This window comes from Antedon bifida, chromosome 10 (assembly GCF_963402885.1).
Source record: "Antedon bifida chromosome 10, ecAntBifi1.1, whole genome shotgun sequence".
Taxonomy (NCBI): domain Eukaryota; kingdom Metazoa; phylum Echinodermata; class Crinoidea; order Comatulida; family Antedonidae; genus Antedon; species Antedon bifida.
The window spans coordinates 17718925-17738006 of record NC_136235.1 but is presented as its reverse complement, the minus strand read 5'-3'; the positions used below and the strand labels follow the sequence as shown (position 1 = coordinate 17738006).

The 19082-nt window shown below is 33.5% G+C and overlaps 1 protein-coding gene and 1 long non-coding RNA gene across 2 annotated transcripts in view; both read right to left on the bottom strand.

Moving 5' to 3' along the window:
* The window catches only part of LOC144853736 (uncharacterized), a 69943-nt gene extending 58348 nt beyond the window's left edge, over nucleotides 1–11595 (bottom strand). The window contains exon 1 of the long non-coding RNA XR_013614412.1: nucleotides 11320–11595. This is a non-coding gene — a long non-coding RNA (uncharacterized LOC144853736). The remainder of the gene's footprint in view (nucleotides 1–11319) is intronic.
* Nucleotides 11596–12795: 1200 nt separating this feature from the next.
* On the bottom strand, nucleotides 12796–17331 carry LOC144854412 (neuronal acetylcholine receptor subunit beta-4-like). The gene is made up of 5 exons (XM_078712358.1): nucleotides 17231–17331; nucleotides 16424–16468; nucleotides 15626–15735; nucleotides 13776–14646; nucleotides 12796–13417 (listed from the first exon to the last, which is right to left on the bottom strand). Exons 1-5 carry the CDS (start codon nucleotides 17297–17299, stop codon nucleotides 13277–13279), a joined length of 1236 nt encoding a protein of 411 aa, XP_078568484.1. The 5' UTR covers nucleotides 17300–17331; the 3' UTR covers nucleotides 12796–13276.
* Between the last annotated feature and the right edge of the window lie 1751 nt (nucleotides 17332–19082).

The window sequence follows — 19082 nt, the reverse complement described above, 5'->3', positions numbered from 1 at the left end:
AATACATAAACAAATAGAACCAATCCTTTTGGACACCCCTATCCACTTTGACAAAGAATTAGATGACAAAACTGTAATTTAAAGCAAAAATAGTCAAATTGTTTGCCAGTTTTTTTGGGGCTGAATTTAACCATTTATTTTGTCATTATTTTTATAAGTGAAAACATTATTTTATTTCGTTTTTTTCTACGGAAGTGATTAACTTTATTAAAACTACAAAATAACCTATTCAAAGTCTGATTTAATTAAATCTTCATGTTGTTTAATTCTTTTTAAAAATCAAAACAAATAAAAGTAATTCATTTTTTAAATACCTTTCAGAAGCACCATTTCTAATCATAATGATTTTTTTAAAGTAAAATTCACAACACAAAACAATACAATTTAAACAATACAATCATCATTCCAAAACAATACAACACAAACAAAACGCCAGGTTCATACCGATGTATGCCGAGTTCAGTCGGAGTTCACAATGCACTAATTTATGATAATATTTACTTCGATATTGATACCGTAACCTAAGGTATACATTTACAATAATTATAAAGATGAATTTCGATGACTGATTAATTCTGGAAATCATTTACTGAATTTAAAGTACAGTTATTCATAAATCGTGCAATAAATCTCGGAGCTATTTCCATTGTTGTATATTTCAGTGAAACGAAGGTCGAGAGTTATATTATTTTTTTATTCACATCGATTTGCGGTTTATACTGTATTCTTTATAATGTGATTATTAAAAGTCAGTATTATATATACAGTGTTAATGGTTTATCTCAAGCTAATGTTTTATTCGTTGATTAAACAAAGAGAATTGGAATGCATTTTAGAATGCGATGAAATATCATAATTTTTATTGATACAAAAGTGCTTAATATATTAACAAACTTAACTCTAAATAAACAAACTCTCAAAACATTTTATTTTATTTTATCTATTAAAAAATCATCTTTATTTTGCTTATGATTATTATTTTTTAGAAGTGAATATATTACTGAAATAAATGTGAATTTATGTAAATTACATCAGATAATTTAAATTAAACGTCAGGTAACGCATTGTGACGTCAGATAACGCATTGTGACGCCTGGTAACGCATTGTGACGCCAGGTAAAGAGAGGTAAAAAGAATAGGAAAACTATTATTAGAAACGCATACAGTATAACAATTAACACATTTAATTTTCGATCATTGTTTGTTTAAATAATTAGACACTGGCAACAACACAAGCACCACGTGTGTGAGAATATATCTGTTTTCACCAACTGTATTCTCAGACATGATGGATTTATTGTAACTGGAGAAAATTAAGCGATACATTTTGATTCTTTTTCTGACCAGTATTATTATCAAAAAACCAACACTGAACAACGCCAAGCAGCATCGTATTTTGCATCTGTCTATACACACGGTGATAACACAATTGATGGTCTAATTTCAATTCATATTCACGTTATCAGACTATCTAAGTTAATATTTTAAATAAATAAATAACATTAGTTATTAAGTGAATTTGTCAACTTTAAAAAATTGAACAGACATATTACTATCTCTTTATTAATATAGGCCTATCGGCCTACCACTAATGGAGTGGAACTATCAAATACAATATTAAAGATATACGAAATTTTTAAAAATTATTTTTGGTTGAATATATCATTTTAATGTCACATAGGCCTAATAGTTATTCACTTTGACCAAAAAGTGGATCGAAAAAAAATTATTTACCTGAAAAAATGTAATTTTAAGCAAAACATGTTCGAATTGGTTGCCAAAATGGATTTTTGATTGAATTTAACCATTTACTTTGTTATTTTATAAGTGAAAACATTATTTTTGTTCGTTTTTTCTACGGAAGTGTGATTAACTTAAAACTACAAAATAGCCTATTCAAAGTCTGAATCAATTAATCTTTTTTGGTTAAATTAACCGTTTATTTTGTCTTATAAGTAAAATGATTGTTTTTTGGGGGTTTTTTTCTACAGAAGTGAATAACTTAATTAAAACTGCAAAATGGCCTATTAAAAGTCCGATTGTATTAATCTTAATTTAATCATTTTTTATTGGGACAATACATCTTTAAACAAAACAAAAATATTATGTAATGCTCTTATGAAAGTATGTTACCTAACGAATGTAATATGCAGGGATGTTTTTGATATAATAAATGTATTTAGTTCATCGTTGCAAAAGGGTTACTTTTAACCGATTTGAAATGTGTTACTGTGAGTCATGCCCTTGGATAAAAATGCGCAACGTTAGTAGAACTGTATAACATTTATCTTTTTTTATGAAGCGCATCGAACTCTGGTGACAGACTAATGAGCAAATGTGATTCAGGCTAAAAGACAATAGAGGAAGACACATGGTTTTGTCTTTAAACATTTTAGGAGTAGCGTAACGTTACAGTGCGTTCAAACGGTAAGACAAAAATAAATGGTGTGTGACGTCATAAGTATAAGGACTTAATGTGCAATTGTTAAGGCGTTTGTGGAAAAGGTCAAGCGTATCCAAGCAGAGTAAAGTACTTGGTTTGACCTATGTATTCATCTGAGTGCAGCGTGGTCCGGTCCTAAGTATTTCACACGCGTCGCGCACACGACTCTTTATACTGGTAAACTCGTTTGTATAGTAATTATATCCGTATGTTATTGTGTTTTACTGTTGAGTTTGCTAGACACGTCTGTCAATAGAACCGAACACAATGACAAACATAATATTATAGGTCAAATCATAAGTTAAACCATTTTAACATTATCAATTGAATCAGTGTAATTAACAATGCTATATAAAGTACCACGATAAATGTGTGTATATGGCAAATGAGGATTGAACCCGAACTGATACAGAATATTAGCATCTCAATAATCGTGAATTTAAATCTCAGGTGGCCTAAATATTGGGTAGACATTTTACTGCAATCATTGCTAGATTGAGAATAAAATGTAATACAGTATATTGGATATCAAAATTTCTGTCTGGGTTTTGTATTTAAACGCAAGGAGAATTAATCTTTAGTGTTATCAAAACTATTGAATATAAAACCATTGTTAACAAATATCATTGGTTGTGAACGACGTACCTCTGAGTAGTAGAACCCCGCCTATCCAAGGGTCACCCGCATTAAGGGACACTTTACAGTAAAACGAACAAAGGGCAATATATGTTTTAACATTACGACGCCAACCCTTATTCAGGGGACACCCCTATTAAGGGGACACTTTTTTGGAAAAGGATGATGATGACAATGAGGAGGAGCAAGAAAAATAGAAGGAGGAAAAGGATGATTCATGATGATGATGATGAGGAGGAGGAGGAGGAAGAAGAAGAGGAAGAGAAAAGAATGATGCCTGATGATGAGGTTGACGATGAGGATGAGGAAGAGGAGGAAGAGAAGAGGAAAAAAGATGATTATTATGATGATAATGGTGATGATGATGATGATGATGATAATGATGATGATGATGATGATGAGGAGGAGGAGGAGGAGGACGACGAGGAGGAAGAGAAAATAATAATGTCTGATGATGATGAGGAAGAAGAGGAGGTGGAAGAAGAAGAAGAAGAAGAGAAAAGATGCCTGATGATAAGGATGAGGAAGAGGAAAAATAAGAGAAGGGGGAAATAATGATGCATGATAAAGATGAGGAAGGGAAAGAAGAGAAGGGGAAACAGATGATGCCTGATGAAGATGATTCATCCAAAGAGGAGTAATAATTGTGAAGAAGAGGAAGGAGGGAGAATGATGATAATAATACAGTTAATACTATTTGAACAGATAATTATATCAGACATATTATAAGGCCTTTAGGTGAGAAACATTAAAGATATTTATGGAACAGAAAAATTGATCTTTAGCTCTCATAGTACAGAAAACAACAATTGCCCGCCGACTGAAAAAGACTATAAATATGGTATTATTTCAAATCCCAGACAAAATCACATTAAATCGTAAAAATATGTATATGCAGTTGAAACGACAATAATCCATCAAATTCCCAGATGTTAATTTAAAAAACACGCCCACTTAAAAGACAGCAATAATGTATTAATGTAAGTAGTTCCGGCAGTCAGCAGACGAGACTATCGAACACAAATTGCATTTTCATTTTTTGTTGTGTGTTATCTGGCTCGTCGATGAATGTATCGACATAGTATTACATCATGTATACACTATTTTCTATTCTTTACTCTATAATCTCATTGACTTCAAAATATTGATGAGGAGAAGGAAGAGAAGGAAGAGAAGAGGGAAAATGATGATGATGGTGTTGAGGATGAGGAGGTGGAAGAAGAAGAGAATAGAAAAGAATGATGATGATGGTTATGGAGGACGAAGAAGAGGTCGGAGGAGGAAGAGAAAAGGGGAAAAGATGATGATGATGATGATGATAATGATGATGCCTGATGATGAGGATGAGAAGGTGGAAGAAGAAGAGAAAAGAATGATGATGATGATGGTGATGGAGGACGAAAAAGAAGAGGAGGAGGAAGAAGAGGAGTAGGATGAGAAAATAATAATGCCTGATGATGAGGATGAGGAGGAGGATTCATCGTCATCATTTTCATAATCATAATAATCATAATAATCAAATTATTATATTATATGTTTATTCAACGTATTCAATGTCTATATAATTTTGGCTTTAATCGATAGGATATTTTCTTACAGGCCTAGAAATATAAAGACATTTTAACAATTGTTTCTTGTTGACCACAAGCTAAACAATATTCTTTACAAGCTGTTACGAATCTCGTGAAAATGGATGTTATCTTTGAGTCGATTGATTAAACATTAGTCAAGTCAAGTCGTGAAATCAGACGTAAATATCAAAACACGTTGTGTCATCACTACGTGATTTGTATTTGAAAATTCAATTACTTTCATTTATTTTCCAGAAAGGCAACTACAACACATTCATTGAATATACCAACAAATAAAACTGTTACTAGAACCAGTCTGGCAGATTATGGAGACTGATGAATTCTAACGCAGCTTTGAATGTGATATTATTTCATGTTCGTAAACATTTTGGTTGGATAAGCATTTATGTTTTATAATGTATAATATGAAATTATTGTTTACTATATCGTGTGTTTTGTATATTTTGTTGTCCTTTCTTCTGCATGCACCTTCCATTTGGTCGAGTGTCACTGTTGTAAAAGTGTAAACTCCAAATAAATTATTATTTATTATTAATATTTAATAATTTATAATCCAAATTTAAGCAGCGCTAAGTACTACACAAAATACTATAACAAATAACATGTTTATTTAAATTATCCTACGTAGATCAAATTAATTTATTAAAAATATTGTTACTACAGATATTGTTTTGTTCTAAATAGTTGCTGGTTGACAACTGCAAATTATCATAAAGTCAAACATTAATAATATTAAATAGTTGTTTTCTTTTATATTATAACCGGGACAACCGTACATAACAAACACTCAAAATATCGCTTTATGTCCTTTGTGCACGCTGTAAATAAGCCGAATATTACAAAGAAATATTATTTTAATACAGTATATCTATATTGTACTGGTAGCCAATGACGTCATAGACAGCTGTTATTGTATACAGACAAACAAAAAAACTTTTCAAACCGTAATAATATTCAATGATAAAATTGTTAGTGGGATTATTTAAAACCAGCATTTTATAAGTAGGAATTTTATGTTTAATAAGTTCAACGTGTCGTGTCGTTAACAAGAACTTGAACTTTGAATAATCGCTCTAAAATGTATTTAAATACAATGACTACCGTTACATAAACGTAATATGGGATATGGGAGAACGTCATCATCATACTAATCACAAACCGCATCATCATTTTATATGGTATTTATTATGGTAACATCATCATAATCGAATCATCAGGAGTTGAAATCATAATTTTTATCGTCATCATCATCATTATCATCGTCATCGTCATCATCATTTTCATCGTCATCATCATTTTCATCATCATTTTCATCATCTTCATCATCATTTTCATTATCATCATCCTAATTTTTATCGTCATCATTATTATCATCGTCATCATAATCATCATTATCATCATTTTCATAATCATCCTTTTCATCGTAATCATTATCATCGTCATCATTATTTTCATCGTCATTATCATCATTTTCATAATCATCACCAGCATCATTATCATCATTAACATAATCGCCATTATCATCATTTTCGTCGTCATCATCATCATCGTAATTTTTATAATCATTATTATCATCGTCATCATCATCATTTTCATCATCATCGTCATCATCATCATTATCATCATCGTCATCATAATTATCATCGTCATCATCATTTTTATAATCATCATTATCCTTATCATCGTCATCATCATTTTCATAATCATCATCATCATTTTCATCATCATCATCATTTTCATAATCATCATCATCATTATCATCATCATTTTCGTCGTCATCATCATAATCATCGTCATTTTTATAATCATCATTATCATCGTCATCCTCATCATTATCATCGTCATCATCATCATTTTCATAATCATCATCATTATCATCGTCATCATCCTTATCATGTAAATCAAATAATCATAACAATTACAATAATTATCATCATCATGAATTGTGTCATAATCATCAACTTCTAATCTTCATAATCGACGTTGTTTCGTCATCTTGATAATCATCAGCTCCAATTTAGATTTAAATTTAATAAAATACGATCGTCAGAACCTTGGTGGAACATATGGATGTCTGTTTGCACTTCCCATAGGGGTAAACTGTTAACCAGTCCATTTCTGGTGCGCTTCCCGTAAGGGTCAATTGATAACCAGTAATTGAAATACGACTTTTACTACTGTATAGATATGCTGTCGGCGCTGATTAGAAATTAAATCACTTATTAGTGACGAGAAACGACTCATTTTGTAATAACAATTAATAGAGGATTGAATCGCAAATTGCTTAGCATATCACTTATCGTCTACAAATCTGCCTAGAGTGGGGTCATATAATATTTCACTTTTGTATTTTCCTATCAGATGTCGAAAATTAATAATTTATGTTGGTTAATCTCATCTAGAGAACAATGCCTCATATCAATGTACTGTATATTATCATAAGCAATGATAATTTGTTAAGGAATTGCAAAAGAACTTTGCGTAGTCAACATTTGTAATCATAATGCGTTGATGAAATAAATAATTAAAGACGTTTTTTACATTGGATTTAGAAAGGGAGCCGAGTGGGAAGGGAAGGGTGTGCGGAGGAAAAGGATGAGGTGGAGAGGAAGGGTTGGAAAGACGATTATATTAATAAATTATATTGTGAATAAAAGTTAACCTAACATGTTCTATCACTTACATTATTAATTGAAATGTGGGCGGGGAGGGGGAGATGTAGGGGGAGGGGGAAGGGAGGGGGGGGGGGGTTGGTCTGACTTTGTCACGTTATCCGCAACGTTTCCACCCTGGGCGTTTGTAAATTAAATGTGTACTTGTACATCATAAAACAGGCCTACAAAACAGAAATAATACAGATAGTAAGTTGTAAATGCAAAATGGGACAAACAGACATACAATTAAATGTTTTAAATCAAAACAAATCTTAAAGTTTACCTAACAACTGTTAATAGTCAATATGCTCAAATGTATACTGAACAAATTATCACCGCAGAAACCGTTGGTTTTACTACGCCTGTCTACATGACTCGAACAGACAAAAATCTTTGAGCTGCTCAGTATCGTATTTCTAGATTCAATCGATACTTGTAAATATGACAATTGAGAACAAAAGCTGACTGTTAAGAAGAACTGGTGAAAATTGAATACAAGATCGCGCATCGATTGATAAAAGATTATTAACATACAGGTGCAAAGATAAAGTCACGTCACAATGTTTTGTTCTGAATAGGTAAAGTGAAATTTCTTTGTTTGGTACTCTGCCATTTACAGTTTCAACAATCCACTTCAAAAGGGGTGTTCTGTGTTCCTCTGTGCATGGAGCTATAATCTGTGTTTATCGTTTATTGGCGGGACAAGATATCATATACATGTTGGTGTAGACATGCTAGTAGCGACAGCGGAATCGAATGTGTCACTTCTTTTTAAATGTTAACACATAATTACACAGCAACTCGCGGATGTTAAACTACAGTATTGATTAACTCAACTAAATAATATAAATACACTGTATACACTATGGCCCATGGTGGTAATGATGTTTTTTCGCATATGTATATTTTGTCTTATGTTATTATAAATAAATGTTTTATTATAAATAAATGTTGATGAACTTAATTGAATCTTATATGAGAAAATAGAAAATCGTGAATTTGTCGCCTCGTGTAAGAGTCCTTGAAGACGTGTATGGCTTGGTTAGGCAGTCGGATTAGAATTAAGGCTAATACAATAATAAAATGTATTCCTGTTTACTATCTGTCAGTGTTATTAGGCCTAGAAAGAAAGGCAAACGAAAAATAAAACTCTATTATTGTCTATGATGCCAGAATATGTACAGTAGGCTAACTAGGCCTACCGTTATTTTAATTGAATGTGTGATTTGAATAATTTGTAAACACAAATTAATTCCTGATTAAACAGAATACAGATCAATGTATTTATTATGTAATTAAAAACGCCTACATAGATTTTCTCTTTACATACTGTTTCGGAACAATGGATCAACGTATCGTTAATTATGAGAGAGGGCGCTACGCATAAATTCTAAAACTACACAACTACAGAATGTTGTTCACTTTATTATTGAGTGTAAATGATTGTGCCTTCTTTTTAAAAAATACGTTAATCATTAACCGCACAGTAAATTCGATTTAATTTGTTAATACATTTGTGTAATATTTACATTGCCTGAAGTGACCTGCAAAATGTAACACAAGAATTGAATCCAGACTTATGGAAATTTTAACTATCGCTACGCGCATACTAACATCATGACTATAATATATAATCCTTCTGTCCTTGATATCTTTAAACAATATTGACACACTTTCCACGAAATACAAGGTATAATTTAAATGATTCATAATAATCTAAAGTTATTCATAAAATTGTTCAAAAATATCAATATATATTATTAATATTGACTTGCACGGATGGGCTAGGGCTAGTGTTGCCCGAAAGCTCTGCTACCTTTTCTGGCTGTTTTACTTTATCGTTTTGATTTAGCTTTTCGCTTTTGATACCCACAGCATTGTCAATTTTTCAGTATTTTGCCTTTGGATTTATATTATTAATATTGTATATACTTATTATATTATAATGAATTAAACTTTCAGTGCCTCAGTAAAGAATTTATTTCCAAAGTGGTTTTGTTTATTATATATAGTATCAATGTTAACTGCAATTACTCAATGTATATAGCTTAATAAATAAATATTCAAGAATATGAAGAGTTGGGCAGCGTGGTAAGTATGGTGTGCAAGATATAATCCTTATTCTGGAGAGTGCATGGGGTGTTTCAAAGGTTTGCAATACAGAATACGTTAAACCAGGGAAGATTGGAAGTAGATTGGAAGAGTAAAGAGCTGAAGTATTTTCACTCTTCCCTGGTAAAACTTGGTGTAGAATACAGGTGCTAGCACAACCATTGTAATGATGGACGATCAAGTTAACAGAAAAAAAAATGCCCGAGATTGATTATCGTGTGGCGGTGGATAGATAGGCCAAGAAATTGAAGCCTGGTTAGAAAGTGAAATCAATGTAGGAAATGTAGTGCACGGGATTACAATACAAATAAGAAAAGGCGTGTCTTCAACGGGTAGTGAATTGGCACTGTTGAATCATACTTTGTAATATAGTGTAGGGATGGCCTCATAATCATCTTCATAGTATATTATCTAAACTGCTATTTTATATAATATATTTGACCGTTAATCCTCCTGATTAAGATTAAAATCAGAAGCGATTTTCAAAAACAATTATTACCTCGAATAATGCACTTTTTAGTGGTCAAGCGCTGATGATAATCTAGGACACAAAAGAGCTAAATCCCCGGAAATCTAGCCTCAATTGAAAAGTACGCAAGGGTCGAGGTAGCGACGTTGTAGCGAGGAAGTCATGCAGCATCGTTCAGGGCCTAGATACCCCTGATAAGGTACCATCGGGCTGATTTTGGTATACGGTGTGAATCAGATAAGCTATGTTATACCCAAGGGGTCGAACACAAAATAAAATCGAAGTTTGAGGTATTTTATTGGTTTAATGTCTTTGCTAAACCCGATGCCTAGATGATTTTAAACTACTACTGTAATAAATGATCAAAATGGAAAAATATCAATGAGGAATAAACACAAAATCTGCTTTAAAATGTATTACCAAGCGATGAATCGTTTTAATTCTTTTCAAAACTGTTTAAGTGATATACTGTAGGCCTACACTGATGACAAATTCCACAGTAAATTTACTTTGATAATTAAAACAAAATGACTTAAATATTGCTTTAATCAATTTATAGAAATTAAATGATTGATTATTACTATTATTGAATTGCCAATAATGTAGCTTTTAAACTGTTGAATAATCCACAACAAATTTCATGTGTAATCCTCCTTAAATCAGCATTTGTTTTTCGGAAAACTTTGTATTTTCATTTAAGAAGGGCAGTGTTTCAATAAGAGCGTTACTAAAAAAAAAACGAGATAATATAAAATAGTATATTATATCATAGTTTTCTTATTCCTTCGTCCTTCTGTGTTTATTCTGAAACCATGCTGAAACGTTGATACCAACACTCATGAAAAGTTTCCTATGATTTGGGGCGCTATACTTGTTTTTAGTTCGTTTCTCTATATATTACGTAATATCAGACTGTGATTTTACACTTCCCTGGTAATTATATAATGCAATTGTTATATATCAATGTAATTTTGTCAGTGTTTAATCAAGTCATCGATGGCGCACTGATTACAACACTCATCGAGATATCCCCCATCCTGGTATTTGGTATGTTAAGGGATATACGTTTTCTTTTGTTGTCATTCGTTTCAGCTATTCATATGTAAATCTGCTATTGTTCTTATTTGTTGTTGTTTTATGAGGTAACCATTTTATGATCACTATGTAGGCTATGTAGCCTACATGTACTATGAATGTACTAGTAGTAGTAGTACTATAAGACAATTAGATAGTTTCATACAGTAATAAAACATAGGCCCTTACAGGTACACGAAGCTCCATAGAAATAGTATTGTGGCCGTGGCCGAAACTGTCTGGCCGAAATTCACGCCTGTGGGGTTCGGCGGTGTTACCGTCTGAAACCCCTCCAATTTGGTACGTGGGTTAAACAGTGGTAATGTAATCTAATCTTACCTTTTCCAGTATTCTCTCTGTAGCTTCGATAGACACAGGTTGTTATCCGCCGTTTATTAAAGATAATTAAAAATCCATTTCCAATTTGAAATTAAGTATTTTCGTTTCGTGTTACATTGGTAAAGTAACTGGCAGTCATTGTCAGATGTTGATGTGTCGACCTAATTCTTCTTCACATTAAATGAGGCAATATTACATAATATATCGAATTGTATTCATGATTTAAACCATCGGTAATAAATACGGAGATCTATTATGGATTCGGAATCAGGCCCGTCAGCGTGAGGCGTAGTCAACCGAACCGAACCGAACTTGTGGTATAATGGAAGAGCGCCATCATTTCTTTATTTCGCAAACTATTCAATTTAGTAAAGGATGTCAATCCCAGAATGTTCATTCTTAAAAATCATATTTTTCTTGTTTGAGTTGAGGTCATTCTCTGCAAAACCTCATTTAAAAGTTCTACACTTTATTTTTAATACAAATAAATAAATAAATAAATATTCAATAACAACATATTGAATACCAACAACCAGGAGTTATATTATTTAAATTGTGGGTGTATTCAATGTGATTTATATTCAGTTTCAGGGTAAGAGATTTACACAGTTTTTCCAACCTGGTGTCTCTGCAAATGAATTAAGTTAAAGATGTATTCTATGTATGGCGTGTATTGTGTCACGAATGATTTCTTCCTAAATAAAAAAGAATTTATCAGAGAAAAATGATTGCTTGTTAAAGGTTTACAGTTTACTTATTTGTGTTACTACTGTTTACACTATACATATTTATTCGTATCATATCGGCGGCATATAGGGCTAGTTCCGCATTTACATATACTGACAGTACATCCACTCAGAAACCAGCCACGCCTCTGATTCACCGCGGTCTACAGTATATTTCTCTGAGGTAGTTTTGTTTAACTTCTTCTATATTTCTATTTAATCAAAACATTGCTTTCTATGATCAATTTAAAAATTAATATTTGCACTCACTCTTTGTAATCATTTGAGAAATAAGTTTAATATTAAAATGTGTCTAGAGGTCGTTAAAACATTACTATCAACGAAACTACTGTAACAACAAACGCGGTATAATGTAATTCTCAAAAGGTAACCATTGGGTGACACCACATAAGGTTTGAGAAGGTTAGTGACCAGTTTACTCCGCATTCAAGGTTTACATACCAAAGGATTATGAGTGGATTATGAGTGATTAAATGGGTTATGAGTGATTAAGTGGATATCTGACTGATCCTATGATCCTCAATTTACTTCGCACTGATTCAATAAGTTATATTTTGATCCGTAGCGGAAGATATCTAAACATGCTTACGACTTACAGTAAATAACGAAATGCAAACAGAAAAAAGAAAACAACAAGAGAAAAGGAAAAGAAAAGAAAATGATATAAAAAAACTATAGTGAATGTGAAAACGATTATAGAAAAGAAATGGTTTAATTTATGTGTCTTTAGTCGGGAATTTAAAAGTTGATTCGAGAATGGTGTCAAAAGTTGTTATTTTGTAGATACATTTTGGATGAGATCATACAGTATGAAAACATTACAAAAGAAGAACCTATACACTAAGATATGAATTCAACAAAGCATGACCTGTATAGGTTAATCCTCATCGAATGTTGTCCGTGTGAATACCATAGAATTTGAATTTACTTATAACGTTTCCGTTCGTACGGTAAAGCTTGATTCCCACTAGCGACGCAACGTAACGCAATCTACGCAACGTAAGCAAATGCCCTTCTAATAATTGTGTTTGCCCCCGCCTGCGTGAAATCAAACCTGCAATGTTTGCAGCACTATTGCGTCGTCGGCTCCCACTTGTGATTACGCAATACAGCACTTTGCGTCAATACGTCGCTGCGTTGCGTTACGTCGCTAGTGGGAACCACGCTTAATTGTTGTTTATCTTCAACGGATCATGCTTAACATAAGCGCATCAAGGATCTCGATAATCAAAACAGTTATGAGCAAGACTTTGAACAATAAGATAAATGCTTGACGCAATAATGAACACTAATGTGACGGCAGCCAGCACTATGTCCAGTCCATTTGCCACAATACGCCAACTGTCGATGCTCTGTAACAAAAAGAAAGGATGTTTGTATTTATTCAAATGGAAAAGAGTAATATGTATTTTACACCATACAAACAGACGACTCAAAATGGGGGTTTTGCATGAGGAAGATCATGTAATGTGATGCATGTATCATAGAACATAAACCTAACCATATCATTATACAGGCACAACATGTGATACATTAGTATTAATAGAATTTACTTAATACATAAACTGGACAAAATGTTATATGTGGAGATACTACAGTGGGGAGAACGGGGATAACACAACTTGAACTGCAGTTAGGCCTCTACTTGTATAGATGCGATAGTTATATTGTCTATCCGTTTGTCGTCAATGAATGTTTGTGTATACTTACCGTTTCTATATCTACATTCTCATCCACAGGTAATTTCTTTATGTTTCTATCAGATATTATAGAAATGTCACCGACAACCTCTCCTGTTGGAATGCTGCTCGACCTTGCATCTTCTTTGTCACTTGCTTTACTTTTATCGTTGTTGTCATCGTTTATAAAACATATATAATTCCTGCAAAATTTGGCAACATATCTGATCCAGCGAGGAGCCGGAACACCCCTATTGGTTTTAAACACAAGCCACATCGACACAACCGAGGACGGAACGAGCACCACTTGTGCCATAAAGATGCATGTAACGTAAATACCCAATAGAGGGCGCTCTGATACTACTGGTAACGTTTCTTCAACGAATAACTGGAATATCAAAACTCCTAACACGAGTGAAATTATGAACGATAGTCGTTCTCCAGATTCAGCAGGAATTAGAAACACAAACAACGCCATTATCATAATAACTGACGCAGGCATTGCGATTGTTAATATGTAATAATCGGGTTTACGGCACAGCTCAATTTCGAAAACAACTGACGAAACATCGTCTTGGCCGCCTTGGGAGAAAATGCTCTCGTCATCATCTTCATCTGCAAAAATTCTACCGCTGACAATATTCCACTGCCCGTTCCGGGTCACAACATCAAGAAACACATCTTCAGGATGGATGACCACTTTCAGAATTGTACGCGGAACCCCGGATGGTCCAATGCGTAATGCGCATGTCTGAAAATCAAAGGGAAAGTGGGAGATGTGGATGCCACAGAAGGTCACGTGAACAAAGGGGAATGTTAACGACACCAATCCACTCGAATCAACTACTGTATCTAAGTAGTCTATGTCATAGGTTCCGATAACTGGAAAATTACGACTTGCACTGTAACGAATATAATACTGTATTAAGTTCACATAAAATAAGTGATATCGCCCTCAATTAACGTGAAAAGAAGGGTTATTAATACACACTGGTTGGTATGTGCATAGATTCTAGAATCTACAATGTGTCCCCTTAATATGTGTTTCCTCTGAAGGTGTTGACCATAATATGTGTGAAACATATTTTCCCTTTGTTTGTTCCACCGAAGTGTCCCCCGAATAGGATGTCCCTCGAATAGGATGTTCCCCGAATAGGAGTGATCAAAGAGGAGAGCTTTGTACACATCATTTCAGAAAACTTATTACAAAAACATAATCATTTATTTCACAATCACATCTATAGGCCCCTATTTGAAAATGTATAACTTTTTTATTTTTATATTGTTTGAAGGTTTGCATGGCGAAATCGAATGTTGATATAAAGTTTGCGGTACACCACGTGTATTAGTTCTGAAAAGAACTGTTGAGTTTCTCGACGTTTCGATCAATATACTTTGATCCCTTTTTTATTTTTACTATTAGATTATAAATTATATGAGTCTATGAATACAGGCATAAACAATACATATTATTTTACATTATACAATAACAATATTGTATGTGTAACCACTCTTTCTTAACCATGGATTAATAATTACTCCATGGTGATGGCGCTAGTTACACTCCGTTACGCATGATTAATTTGATGGCGAAATGCATAAACGGCATAAATACGAATGGTTCATTGCGGGTACGGGAGACTGATTGTCGTCAGAAGATTAGCGTGATCCCCACTTGCGACGCAACGCAACGCAACCTACGCAACGTCGAAAATGCCCTTCCAATAATTGTGTTTTCCCCCGCCTGCGTGAAATCAAACATGCGATGTTTGCAGCACTGTTTCGTCGTCAGTTCCCACTTGTGATGACGCAATATAGCACGTCGCTGCCTTGCGTTGCGTCGCTAGTGGGAACCACGCTTTACTGACCGATATGACTTACTCGTTATAAACTATTAGATTTGGCCACCATATTTGGTTCAGTTTTATTACAACTTCTTCAATACCATTATAGTCACGCGGGACCCACATTAGCCGATTGTCTGTCCAGTTCTGAAAATATAAATTAAATGTATGTATGACTATAATTTTTAATCGCTATATAAAATATAATGAACTTTAAAAATAAGCAATACATTGGTATACGGGTTGTTACTAAAAAAAGCGGAGAACAAAATATAAACAGAATGAATAAACATTAGAATTAAAGTATTTAGGCTAATACTATGCAAACATTAAAAGTACAGAAATATGCCTACTACGATACTTCACATCTATCGTAATAATGTTCCCGTTGAATCAATTATATATGCCTGTATAAATAATTTCTAATTTCATGCAGTTCAATTTTGAAACGAATTAAGCTATAATAAATCATCTTTAATTACCCATTTATCGATATTTGCAATTTAAAATATTCTATCAAAATACAACAATTGTGTCTAAAGGAAATGATAAGCCAAAACAAGAATTTGTAGATACATTCTTCTTTTGTAGATACATTCTATCATCATACCGTACTAATACTATACAATAAAGTTTACTTTTCTGTGACGCCTCGTTACAACAACAAATAAATCATAAAACGGAATTAATATAATTGTGAATGGGCAGATAATCTGTCAATACATAGGCCTATCTCTTTATTAAGTGCATACAGATGCAGGTATACGGTTTTACTCTTTCAATTTATTATTATTATTATTTAAATTAATTATGCAGTAAAACTTTGTTTACTCACCATGTGTACCCACGATAATGCATTAAATATCTGATGACGTTCATCCTATTAAAGAAAAATATTATTAAATAGTCAGTTATAAAGTCATAAATTGAGGAGATAATTCGACATAAGCGGCTATTTCTCTCTTGTGGTGTCACTGTCACTTAAAGGCCCAATATGATTATTAAGGAAAGAATTACATTATTATATTATACCATAAATGGGCTTCTTTTTCCAATTTGTCACGCGATAATATTTCAAATAAATCAAATAAACGTTTTGCTGGTCATTATTTTCTTCGTACATGTTCCTCCTCTATCTCTTTCAAACATTTCAAAACAAACCCTGTTGGTTCCTAATTCTTGATTCTCGCTAGGAAGCAACGGAAGGACCAATCACAAGCGATGGATTATTCGAACCGTAGCTTGTCATTGGTCGCTTTCGGAAACCAAGCTTAAAGACTCAAAGAAATGACGTAATCGCAGTCACAAGTGACAATCCGGGTGATCCGTCGTTTGTTGTTGGTTAAATTATTTGTTTTGCGTGTACGCACGTACGTTGAGTTCTGGTGCGAATCAACGTTGCACGTGCTTGTAAAGCTTGGTTCCTACTAGCGACGCAACGTAACGCAATTTACGCAACGTAAGAAAATGCCCTTCTAATAATTGTGTTTGCCCCCGCCTGCGTGAAATCAAACCTGCGATATTTGCAGCACTATTGCGTCGTCGGTTCCCACTTGTTATTACGCAATACAGCACTTTGAGTCAATACGTCGCTGCGTTGCGTTCTAGTGAGAACCACGCTTAATGACGCATTTATACTTACCAACTCAACAAGATATCTAAAACGCATTGATAGTTGTACCAATGTTTGTCCACCGGCAATCGACGGCATCGGTCGAATTCCTTTATTGTAATTACTCAGAATATTCTCGTGGATTGTTGAAAAGGTTCCATTATGTTGGGCTATAAAGATATACGATACGGTATATTTACGAGTTTACACAAAGCACGAACGTTATAAAAATGTAAACACTATTATTTGTGCAAATAATCGAAATTGACATTACTAATTGTTATCAATGCAAATAATGTTATTAAACGGACACCTAGTCTGGGCACCATGCGACAGAGGTTTGACTTAACATTATAATTAAAAGATAAATATTTTGGCACATGTGGTGTTTCATACGTGTACTACTTGAGCTTGAAACTGTATTTCAGACAAACATCGAAAAGCCTCGAAATAAATACAGACTTGGGGCAAGTCAAGTGTCTCCTTAAATGAGTTTTCCTAATATAGGAGGAGGGGTTCTAATAAATTCGGTGGCGTTTCTCTCTTTGACTGTTGGTCTATATCGCTTGATTTAGCCTAACCTTGATTATTTTTTAATTGAGACAGCCAATTTTAATGACAACACTGTAACTAAAACTAAAAAAAAAGCATGTTCCTTAAAATCAATAATAATAACAATAAAATTATAGCAATTATAAATTATTTTCCTTACCTAAACATGAAGATTTGTACAAAAAGTTTCCAACAACCAAAATGCTGAGTAAATGACGTAACATGGGTAAATATGGCAAGTGCTTATTTACACTGTAATAGTAAAAGTCAATATAGTATAGTACTATATTTTTAGGTAGCGCTGTTGCCTTGATTATAATCGATTTCCCCGTTCAATGCATCGTACTGGTCTGTAACTCACTGAAAATCATCACGCGTAGCCTCTCTCAGTTTAAATATGGAAATATATGTATACAAATATGATACCTCATTAACTGACGTTACTGTACAATTACTATTCAACTATATTGTAAATCAATGCAATTTTAGAAGGTTCCCTGTTCACTAATACTACCTGTTGCGTGGCACCTAGATAACAAATACACAAACATAGACACAATTATAAGAAAGAACAGCAAACACCAATACCATTAACTGTAAAATCATCGGTTTGAACTGAATTATATATGTCTAAATTACAACCTGCAACTTTAATTCATTTTGCTATTATTGTATTGTTTATTTTATTTTCTATCTGATGGCTTCCTATTCAATTTAGCCTTCATTAAGCTTGGTTCCCATTAGGATGCAACGCAAGCGAGTTGACCAATGACAAGCGACAGGTTGAATAATTCATCGCTTGTGATTGGTCAAATCCCCTACGTTGCGTTACGTCGTTGTGTTGCGTCGCTAGCGTGGTTCCCACTGGCGACGGATCGTAACGCAACCGACGCAACGTAACAAAATGCCCTTCCAATAATTGTGTTTGCCCCCGCCTGCGTGAAATCAAACCTGCGATGTTTGCAGTACTGTTGCGTCGTCGGTTCCCACTTGTGATTACGCAATACAGCACTTTGCGTCGATACGTCGCTGCGTTGCGTTCTAGTGGGAACCACGCTTTAGTATATAGTAGTACGTAAGTACGTATACGTTTTTACAACGGGAAATAACGGGAATAAACAAACTATTTCTGTTGTGTTTAGGTTGTCGGTATAGGATTATTTAACATGACCATGGAGTAAAGAATACTCCATGACATGACAATTCTGAATAATAATCTGGAAAGCCTATAATCAATAAACTGTGTTTCTTCATATCATTTATTTTCCATTATACAAAATAAAACAAGTTGATCAAAACGTTGAGATTAAAATGAAATAGTATAAAATGG

What these genes read in the sequence shown, in the direction of transcription:
- LOC144854412 (XM_078712358.1), bottom strand. Translation starts at nt 17,299, where the DNA reads ATGCCGTCGATTGCCGGTGGACAAACATTGGTACAACTATCAATGCGT. An exon ending in CATTATCGTGGGTACACATG is followed by an intron (nt 15,736 to 16,423) that starts GTGAGTAAACAA and finishes TTATATTTTCAG; the next exon opens with AACTGGACAGACAATCGGCT. An exon ending in AGAATGTAGATATAGAAACG is followed by an intron (nt 13,418 to 13,775) that starts GTAAGTATACAC and finishes TTTTTGTTACAG; the next exon opens with AGCATCGACAGTTGGCGTAT.